Consider the following 11,635-nt stretch of genomic DNA (forward strand, 5'->3'; position numbering starts at 1 on the left):
ATGTATTTAATCACTTTTAAATTAGTTATATTTTATATATACAAAAAAGCGTTTTTGTTTCAAGTTCATATTCGCCTTTAGAGATAACCAATGCTGAGGGGGGGGGGGGGGGGACAGGGGTAAGGGAGACAGGGAGAAAGGGGTGGGAGAAAGGAGAACAAGGCCGAGAGAAAAGAGATAAAGTTGGAGAAAGGAGAAAAAATAAAATATCTCTCCTTTTAAGAAATGATCTAATATTTCAAGAAAAAATATCAAAACATTATCATTTAATCGGATTTCAAATTGATACCGATAGCTTAAATGATCAATCTAGTATGAATTAGACGTTCCATTAGATTAAATCCGGATTTTTACTAAACGTTTGTTTACGTTTTGACTTCGTTATTTACAATTTTACTTTGAACGTTATCATTTCCGGATTTCTATAATGAAAACAATTAGTGCTGGGGTCCATATATTTGGACGGATGAAAGGAAAGGCCTTGAATAATAATTTCATTTATCTGGAAATATCGGCGGAAAATGATTTCGCGTCATTCCTGAAAACCTCAAGGTTGAATAATGGATTTAGCGAAAGGTGCGCGTAGTTTGGAATAACTAACTTTGAAACAGAGCTGTCCATTTTAGAAAAAAAAGACCGTAAACTTGTTGTTATAAACAACAATTAATTATTCAAGGATGCTGTTAAACTGCTTCTTAAGGAAGAGGCTGATCTTCATGGTAATCAAACTTAATTAATTTATGAAATCACACATTTGTGACATCTGTATTTCTATTTTCGTACTATGTCTATGATCTTCTATGAAATTGAGAAGACCATTGTCAGGTAATTGCCTAGTTTTTAAAACTGGGGCTGTTTTAATAGAGAGAGATTCCTTTTCTGTTTTGGCAAATAGCCTTTAGATATCACAGTCGGTAAACGGCCAATTGACAAAGGTTTAATTTGATTTCAATTACTTGTTGGTCGGTCGACACACTTATAGTTAGTTATGTTACATGTTTTCTCATTGGTTCAAATGATAATTTTTATTTACGACAGCAAACCAGCAAAATTACAGCTTATTTCGTCTCTATTTTTTTCGGTATCCTTTAAACATCAAACACATGACTGCCTTTTTGATTCTTTTCTAACCTGTTTTTTTTATATTATACCGTTTTTGTCCTTATGTATGGCGGACATCCCCTCTTTTTCAATGTAGATCGAATATTCTGACACGTGCTTTCCAAAACCTCTTTATCAAGTATGCACCGGGAATAATATATTTGCTACTGTTCTAGACTGTTTTGTTAAAAAAAAAAAACTATTTTAACACAGGGCGTGAAAAAGAAAGCATGTTTTGCGGTACACTCACACTTATGACACAGTCGCTTGAGTTTTAGTGACAAAAATATAATAAATAAATAAAAAATAATAAAATAGTGTGATATCTAAGTCATCTATGTAATAATATAGGGGCATATCACACGATTTTTTTTATTTCTTTTTAACATTTTTGTCACTAAATGTGATTCGACGCTTGTTTCGGTCTTGACCATGTTCTAAGATATGTATTAGTTACCCTATGAAAAACTGTTGGTTAGTATGTAGATACACTATGGGTGGGACTAAATGCACGAGCTCTGCTTTCGAGTGTGTTTTAGTCCTACCCATCGTGTATCTTCATACTGACCAATCGTTTTTCATTAGGGTAAATAATATGTGCCATGGTTGGTTTTAGAAAACAATAGATCCCGTGCATTCGCTGCCCAGTATTTTTTTGTCCTGTCCATGGTGTATCTACATACTGGCCAATCGTTTTTCATATAAGGTAAATAAAATGAGTAAAGGTTATTAGGCCCGTGCATTCGTGGCACATAACCTACACTACGATGGACGTGACGGAGATAGATTTTTTTAGAGGCACACTGGGACAACACTGTCGATGATGTTACTTTGTCGCAAATTTGCAATGATATAGAAAATGAAAACACCGCATTTGAGAAGCTAGAAGATTTCAGTTTGAGTCAAGTTATGGACCTGTATGAAGTAAACGCGGAGATGGATAAAATGATAGACACGCCGGGTAGTTTAGATTTAATGGAGGTTAACATAACTCCTGAAAATGTTATTGAACAGCTTGAGATGGCGCTTGATAGTTTGCATACTTCGCGGTATTCGTTTGTCGACGATGCAAGTGTTGGAACTTTGATAAAATCTACAGAGAGCAAAAACACACGGAAAAATACCAATAGGAGTAAAGCGACTTTTAATGACTGGAGAGGAAAACAGATGACGAAAACAAAGTGTGCTATTCCTGAATTGCTGAACTTCACGGCTATGGATATAAATCAGTGGTTGAACAAATTTGCAATTGAAACTCGCTGGAAAGATGGCAAACCTTACCCTCCAAGAACACTGTACATCTTATGTGTCGGTTTATTCAGGTGTCTCAGAGAAAATGGTGTCAATTTGAACTTTTTAGATGAACGTGATTCCAGGTTTTATGAATTCAGATGCGCCCTTAGTGCAAGAATGATAGAGCTTACCGCTCAAGGGGTGGGAACTACAACAAAACAAGCCGAGCCCATATATCTAAAGAAACAGAAAAAAAACATCTCTTGGATAAGGGCCTTCTAGGGAAGACCACCGCAAAATCCCTGACCAATACCATGTTCTACTATAATAGTAAGCTATTAGGATTACGAGGGGTCGACGAGGTCAAACATCTAATCACAGATCAGTTCATCAGTTCGACCTTAGAGTAGATTAGAGAGGGAAATACATAACTTTCAACGGGAGGGCTAGTAAAACATACAAAGATAAGACGATTTTCCTATAATTGTGTTGATAAAATGCATTTGATATACCATTGTATATTCGTTGTTACTAATTCGCTGAGGCGAAAGACTTTTCGAACTGTCTGTGTTTATCGGTGCTGATAACAGGAAAATACCGAGAAAACGAAAAATTGAAAAATGGGGGGGGGGGGGGGGGGGGGGGGGCATGTTCATGTATCTATACTACTAAAATTACGAGGTCCAATTTGTCAGCCGTCATCACGTAAAATCGACGAATCAAAGAATTCAACTTTATATATAACTAATATAGTACAAAGGTGTAGATTAAAAATTACACCACTCCAGGCCCTTTTGTTTTCCACGTAATTAATATTGCCAATAATTAAGAAGTTCCGGGTCGAGTCCGATACCGATACCAATAGTATAATTACCTGTTACCTATTACCGTATCTGTACGTTCCGCATCTGACAGGCGCACCAACAAACGGTGTATTCAGATATACACGGGTCATAATCACAGGGTTGACACTACTAAATTGTCAAATTGTTACCTATTGTAGTATTTTAATCAGTAAGAATTTCTAAGATAACATTACGAATACTAAAAATCTGGACTAAAAATAAGGCGTAAAGGTACAGTTTTCAATTTGTTAGCGGGCATGACGTAAAACAGCGAATCAAAGAATTCAACTTTATTCATAACTAATATAGGACAATGATGTTGATTAAAAAATACTCCATTCCAGGACCTTTTGTTTTCCAAATAATTAATATTACCAATAATTGATAAGTTCCAGTTCGACGGGTTCAAACAGAAAGATTTGAAGCAGAGAAAACTTGACTTTATCAGATGACAATACTTATATTAAAATAAGGCTTGCGCATAGTTATATACTTTAATTCAGTCACGGACCCGCGAGTAGTTTTCAATTTGCACCACCAAACGGTGTATTTTATAGGATTTTGCTATATGCACGGGTCATAATCACAGGGTCAGATTGTTCCCTATTGTGTAGTATTTTAATCAGTAAGACTTTCTAAGATAACAATATTACGAATACTAAAAATCTGGGCTCGAAATAAGGCGTATATGTACAGTTTTCAATTTGCACCACCAAACGGTGTATTTTATAGGATTTTTCTATACACACGGGTCATAATCACAGGGTCAAATTGTTCCCTATTGTGTAGTATTCTAATCAGTCAGACTTTCTAAGATAACAATAAGAATACTAAAAATTTGGACTTGAAATAAGGCGTATAGGTACAGTTTTCAATTTGTTAGCGGACATGACGTAAAACAGCGAATATAAGAATTCAACTTTAATTATAAATAATATAGGACAATGCTGTTGATAAAAAATTTCTGTTTTCCAAATAATTAATATTACCAATAATTGATAAGTTCCAGGTCGACGGGTTCAAACAGAAAAGCAGAGAAAACTGTGTATCTTATAATCGGTATGACTTTATCAGATGACAATACCAATACTAAAACAAGGCTTACGCATTGTTACATATACTTTAATCAGTCACGGGACCCGCGATATCACGGGTGTGTTCTAGTGTTTTTGAAAAATAAGACAAATGACCCGCCAGTTATTGGGGAATAAACTTGAGTAACAAAAAAAATAAATTTGAAAAAACAAATACCTAATTATCCGCCCTTTTCCCCCAAATCACACACATTGTATAGGTTAGATCAGTGGTCGGTCCCTTAACATATTTTTTATTTGAATTATAGAGTATGTGGTAAATAAATTATAAACAGTATTGGTAACTACAAAAATGTTCCTAGTGATGATAAAATAACCCCGTACTGTAATTTTAATCGGGTGAATGAGCCAGGGTTGGGGATGGGGGGTCACTTCGGTTAAAAATAGGTACAGGTGTGCCGGCGGGAATCATATATTTATCTGTTTATGCTAACAATTAGTATCTATAGTGCGTTATTAGTTCAGTGTTTGCTATATCATGGTTCACTTAAAGGCTGTTTATCACAATGCCAATTATATAAGGGACGACATCAAAAGTTCAATGTAGGATAAGAAAAACCTTAATTCACATAGTTTTTTCACTGACCCCCCTTCCCTTCCCACCTCTTAACTTAATTTTGGAAAAATTGATTTACCTATATGGATATATGTAAAATCGATTTTAAATTAACAAAACTTGCAGCAATGTTACCCCCCCCCAAAAAAAAAAAAAAAACCAACCCCCAAACTATTTGATTTCAGTTTTTTATCCTACATTGATCTTTTGATGTCGTCCCTAATGCAGTATTTAAACTAGAATGTTTTTTTGTGAAATTATTTTGCTATGAATAGATGTAACATTTTTCAAAATGACACCCTTCATACCCTTTTAAAAAGACCAAACTTCTGTAAAAAGTCAATAGTTTTGTTGACTTTTGCAGCCCAAACCTTATATTGTATTATACTTGGTACGCTAATGAATGATCTGAAAACTATGTTAAAAGGTTTAATTTGGTCAATTATTTTTCGGTTGTTATGACAAAAAAATCATAATATAAAATATGTCATTATCTCCAAGCCCAATTTACCTCCTAATACTTATTTTGATTTGGACTGGTCATTGTTATTTAATTTCCCACAGTTCAATTGGACATGGATATAATTTTTCAACTTTTACCTATTACATTTCTATTTAAACACACGTTTATCACGGCCGACACTCGGCTAACCGAGATATAGGTCGGTTAATCTATATTGAGTATGCGTCTATATCGGCGGTGGGTCTGTTTATCGGGTTGGTTATACGTCTGTTAAGAGTAAAACTCACAATTTAATGTTAAACTCTGTTAAATATACAGATTTTTTGGCATATTATGAGAATCACATCAAAAAAAGAAAAGTGTCTGACAAAATGATATCTATCATAGAACATTTTCCACCATTAAAAAAAAATCATAGCCTGCGCAATTTTAAGTAAAACGAAAAGGCGTCGCGCAAGTATGTGGTTTTGATGCTTGTACGCATAGCAATATTTTAGATAAAAGGCCTAAAACCATTTTTAGATATGATTTAAAGGACACAAAGTAGTACTTTGGTTCTAAAAAATCAATTGTCGTTGATAAATATTTCATAATTGTTATATAAGGTGAGTTATACCACATTTTAATGAATATTAGGGGAATACAGTCTGTTAATAGGTTGGACAATTTAAATCTTGTCAGTTAAGAGTTATTTAGCCACGACAATAGTCTTACTACCTTGAGTTTATATTTTCACATTGAATAAAATGAGATGTACTTGTGACGAAAAATTACAATACGGTGCAACAGTATCCTTATAGAAAGAGCACTTTTTTTTCTCTGCATTTCATTAAAAGGGTGTGTCACTTCAAATTAGCGTTATATGGACTGATTGGCCGCTCGAATTTGCATGAATATATAATTTACGCCAAGTTATCAATCATCCTTATTTTTTTGTCTGTTCAACATCTGTAACATCTGAATCTGTCATGTGTTGCAATGCAGCTGGTTAAATTCCATGCGTTTTCTTTGGAATACTAAGACTTTTCTACCTCAGGAATAGATTACCTTAGTCAAACCTTGGCGGACAGACCGGCGTGCACCAAACGTAGAGGAAACTGACAAAGTCGGTATACGTTAATTGCACGCCATTAGGGACGACATCAAAAGTTGAATGAAGGATAAAAAACTTAATTCACATAGTTTTGTCACTGACCCCCACACCCCTCTTAACTTAATTTGGGAAAAATTTATTAACCAATAGGGATATATGTAAAATCGATTTTAGATGAATAAAACTTGCAGCAATGTTGACCCCCACCCACCCCCAAACTATTTGATTTAAGTTTTTTTTATCCTACATCGATCTTTTGATGTCTTCCCTAAGAACGCTAAGCAATCGTTCAAAGCGCGTTGCATCAGTTTAAAGTACGTCGAAATACAAAGGTAAAATTAAGAAAGAAAATGGGGAATGTGTCAAAGCGACAACAACCCGACCATAGAACACACAACAGACAAAGGCCACAAATGGTCTTCAATGTTGAGAAAAACTCCCGCACCCGTAGGCGTCCTTCAGCTGGCAACTTAAAAATATGTATACTAGTACATGTGCAGTGATAATGGACGTCATAATAAACTCCGAATTATACACAAAAAACTAAAATTCATATAAAACTAACAAAGGCCAGAGGCTCCTGCTTTGGGACAGGCGCAAAATTGCGGAGGAGATAAACATGTTTATGAGATATCAACCCTCCCCCTATACCTCTAGCCACTGAAGGAAAGTAAATACGCTTGATGAACACTACAACCCGAGGAAATTTTTATGCAGCATAAAAAGCATACAACATACGTTTCTTGGACGCCGGATAAACGCTAAGCCTTAGGTACGCTTCTAGTACGCCCAACACACGCTTAAAGCATATTGGCAGCGTAAATGATTTTTAACACCCCGCAGCTATACGCTAATGTGTGACGCCGGTATTAGTTGCATTTCCTCAATGCTTTTCAACTTTGTTTTTGGCCTTTTTAACAGTTTTTTTCGAGCGTCACTGATGAGTTTTTCGTAGACGAAATGTGTTTTGGGCGTAAATATAAGGCGCAAATATCAAATTTCAATCCTGGTATCTATGAGGAGTTTATTTCCGGTATGTATTTTCCTTTGTACCGAGTCATCATTCTGCCGCTTAAGGAAATGTCTGTTGCAATTAAGTTCTAAACCGTGGTTCTAAACAAGAAATAGACATTAGTAAGGTTTTTTTTTTGTATTAGTGTTGGGTGCTGATTTAATGTGTAACAACAAGACAATTTTATATTCCTGTAAATCACAATAAATGTATAATATTAATTTTATTTTTCGAGTAATGATGTATTCCTATGATATTGTAAGTCATTTAGCCGACTCGCAGTCCGCAAACGTGCTTGTTTTTCTATCGAGTGAATTCAAGGTGGTGTAGATAAAGGTTGATACTGAAAGGTTTGTCTATATGTGTTTGCATTATAAACATATTTCAGTTCATTTGATAAAAAAAATCGAAACATTACGAAGTTTTTCTCTGATTTATGTACTTGTAAACTATGTAAATGACAAATTGGTGCCATGCATATCAATGAAACAGAATCCACATGATATATGCGACCATTCTTTGATGAAATTAATATAACTTTGATTTTACACTTTTTAAAATCATTTCTATCAATTTTCAGATTCCATTGTCTAAACTTATGTTTCATTGTTCATGTTTTGTTTCCATTTATTCTAGCCACTAATCTTGAGCCTATCTCTTTAACACCCCATATAGCAATTAAATTATACTTGTAATATCATTCATAACTCTAAACAGACCATCTAACAGACATAGTTTTATACATCCAACCCATTAACAGACCATTTTTTTTTTTATCAAAAATTGATTTATGTCACCAAAATACAGTTTTTCGTGTAGATTTTTCACATACTTATGTTAATATCATGGTAAACAAACATAATGCCAGTCTTTTTGCGATGTTCAGAAGATTGCATACAAGTAAACTCAACCAACTTGTCATTTTTGTGTTCATTTTGTGTGTGTAAATTGTGTATAAATTTACTGATAAGTAACTCGCCTTTTCATTTTATAGATCGTTTATTAAAGCTAGAAAAATGTATACCACGGGATTCAGTGCTTCAAATCATTTTGTCAGACATGAATAGTTTTAATGATATAAATATAATTAAAAAGTTATACAATGAAACATGATGACCTTGCACTGATTTTCACGATAACACCTGATTAACAGACTCTAGCCAACCCGATTAACAGACCAGACCCACCGCCGATATAGCCGCATACTCAATATAGATTAACCGACCTATCTCTCGGTTAGCCTAGTGTCGGCCGTGTTTATACAGTAATTTAATTGACATCCAGTGAGCACGCGGACGAGTTCTTCTTGTTTATGAATGATCACAAGGTTTTGGAAGGATCTTACTTTTTCACATATTTTTCGTATTAATACAAAGAATCTTTAAAGTATCAAAATAGCACATTTGTGGTTTTAGATATGTTTTTTTAGCAGTGCTTTACATGTATTTTAATGTACCTTAAAATTTGCTGTTCTATATATATATCTTGTCTGCATGTTTGTGTGTTTAATGTTGTGCTTATGTTATTTCATATCATGTTTGTATCTTTATATGTAAACCGAATAAAAAAAAAACTTTCTCAAACGTATCCGTTTTCGTCAGAAATGGAAGAAACTGTATAGATTACCCCTTTGTATCCATTTAACGAGTTGTTATTTAGAAGATAAATTCTGAAAAAAAAATTACACACGTTTATGCAAGGTAAACAGTAAGCTATCCGAAAATGCATTTTTCACTACGATTTTGCTGTTACAATTCCGAATAAAACAATCTTATAAAGGTGCGATTTTCACAAATAACTCGACAACAATATCCATTTCGATAAGTATACATATAAGGGACGACATTAAAAGTTCAATGAAGGATAAAAAACTAAATTCATATAATTTTTTCACTGACCCCCCTACCCCCTCTCAACTTAATTTGGGAAAAATTGATTGACCAATTAGGATGTATGTAAAATCGAGGTCAATTTAAAAAAAAATTGCAGCAGTTTGACCCCCCACCCTCAAACTATTTGAATTAAGTTTTTTATCCTTCATTGATTTTTTGATGTCGTCCCTAACCTAACAAACTTGTTTTTTTTTATTTAGGCCGCATTTCTTTCTAACCCAAATTTTGTAAACGTTGTGTCGCGTTTGTTGTTGTTATCTAAACGCTGCTACAAAAGTAGAAACAAATACATCGTTTAATAATTCTTTACTGACCCTGTTTGAACTTTCAATAAGGCATGCACATGTTGTAGGTAAACAGACTTTTAAAAACATAGAAACAATTTCAAATACTTCGTTTAATCAGGTTGTAGTAAGAAACAAATGTAGCGTTTGTACTGTCAAACGACAAACTGCAGACGCATTTTTATCGTTTTCATAGTTTGTCAAAGGTTGAATTCATTCATTGATTGCATTTTGTTTCCCTAACACTCTGACATCGAGCCGAACGCGCCAGGTCTATTGGCAAAAGTGTATTTTAATGAAAGTAGAAATCATAATTGCCGCGTCTTAATTGATGAATGCGCTCATAGACTACTGAGTTGAAAAGTAGATATATATATCTTAAAGAACTATATCAATGTATACTTCCCTAATTTTTTTTTTATTGAAGGTGGACTTAACCAACGCCATTTCTCCGCCAAGAACATCAAACACTACTTCCAGAATGATGAGCTTTATGAGATTTACGAATACTACTTCCAGTTGGTCGGCAGTTTAAAAGGAAATTGTTTTTTACAGAAGACCGTTAGATTCATGTGTGTTTCATTTTGGAACTCAAAAGTGAATGAAATGCTTATTGTGCTATTGGAATGTGTTTGGGATTATATATTGAGGTGATACTTATGTTTACTACAACTGTATGCTGGTGCCGATTACAAGGGAGTAATTTTGTGTGGTTATTATCTGATTATCAAGTGCGATTTCGTTATATTTTCGACCATGCGTGTGATGATTAAAAACGTATTAATCAAATTGAATAAAAGTCTCACTTTAGTTTCTATTTCATTGTTATGTTCCAATCAATCAAAGTTGACGGGGGTATATAAGAATCACCGGGTCAGTCTTTATGTCCGTCCGTTAGTCCTTCCTTCCCCCTTTCGTTAGTGAGTCTATCTGTATGTCTGTACGTGGAACTTGTAAGCACCCATAAACAGATGCATGGATCTTAATGAATCTTTAGAAAACCATTCATATATAATACTATGTGAAGATTTGCACGAAGAAATATCAATTCGGAGAAAGAAGCGATCCGGGGTTTGTAAACATTTCGTTTGAAAAAGAGTGAGTTATACGTATACACCACTGTTAACAAAACTTTCAATTGGTTAAACAATTGAAGGCTTTGTATAAAACAGTGGGTTTGTATGTAGATACCTCACTGTTTTTTCAAGGGAAATTTGCTACAACTATGGTACATGAATGATTCGTTCATTGATCAAGACTACATCGACTGGCAAGATGAAGAACAGGAATAAAAACCCTGTTCATTGATTATTTGTATTTTGTGCGATTTTGTCCCATGTTCATCTTCTCCATATCCCTTTATTTTCAATCCAATATATGAATTGGAGCATTTTTTAAAACTCATGCTGAGCCCCCACTCCCCATCCCCCCTTTTTTCCATGCAGCTCACTCCAATATAGAAACTATTGTTTTGTCATGTGACAGAACCAGACGAGGGCGTACAATTTATAAACCAAGACATTTACAAGATTTTTATTGAAAACAATTAGTGTCGTTTCCCTTACATGAGAAATGGTTGCCGCCTTTAACTTCTTATTGTTATAATGATCAATCATAAATTGTTTTTGTGCTAATAAATTGTGGCTTATGTACAGACAAAAACGACAGATACAGATTTATTTTAATTTATCTCAAAAGGAGATGTTTCATTCTGATGGGAGAAAGGAGAAGGGTACCCCCTGTCCTCCCCCTCAATGCTGGAGTTCCACAAGGCTCTGTATTAGGATCCCTACTATTCATTATTCGTGTATCTGACAAAGCTAGTTATTTGCAATGTGTGCTAATGAAACATCCCTTTCTTATTCAAGTAATAGTCCGTACGCATTAGAGGATGTCTTAAATAGTAATGTAGTACAAATCAGCATGGTCTAAGCATTGGTTTATTGTTTTTAAATGTAACAAGACGATTACTATGTTATTCTCCTGTATTTCTTCTCCAGATGATATTAAAATAAAACTACAAAATCATATAATAGAATTGTCTCCTGTCACAAACATTTGA

General features: G+C 34.3%; 1 protein-coding gene across 1 annotated transcript; it reads left to right on the forward strand.

Moving 5' to 3' along the window:
* Positions 1-2,037: 2,037 nt before the first annotated feature.
* Positions 2,038-2,616, forward strand: LOC134722884 (uncharacterized). The gene has a single exon (XM_063586517.1). The coding sequence runs from the start codon at positions 2,038-2,040 to the stop codon at positions 2,614-2,616; it is 579 nt and encodes a 192-aa protein (XP_063442587.1).
* The last annotated feature ends 9,019 nt before the right edge of the window (positions 2,617-11,635 follow it).

The sequence above is a fragment of the Mytilus trossulus genome, chromosome 6 (assembly GCF_036588685.1).
Source record: "Mytilus trossulus isolate FHL-02 chromosome 6, PNRI_Mtr1.1.1.hap1, whole genome shotgun sequence".
NCBI lineage: Eukaryota > Metazoa > Mollusca > Bivalvia > Mytilida > Mytilidae > Mytilus > Mytilus trossulus.

Excerpts from the sequence above, each read along its gene's own strand:
- LOC134722884 (XM_063586517.1), top strand. The coding sequence starts at position 2,038 with ATGGATAAAATGATAGACACGCCGGGTAGTTTAGATTTAATGGAGGTT.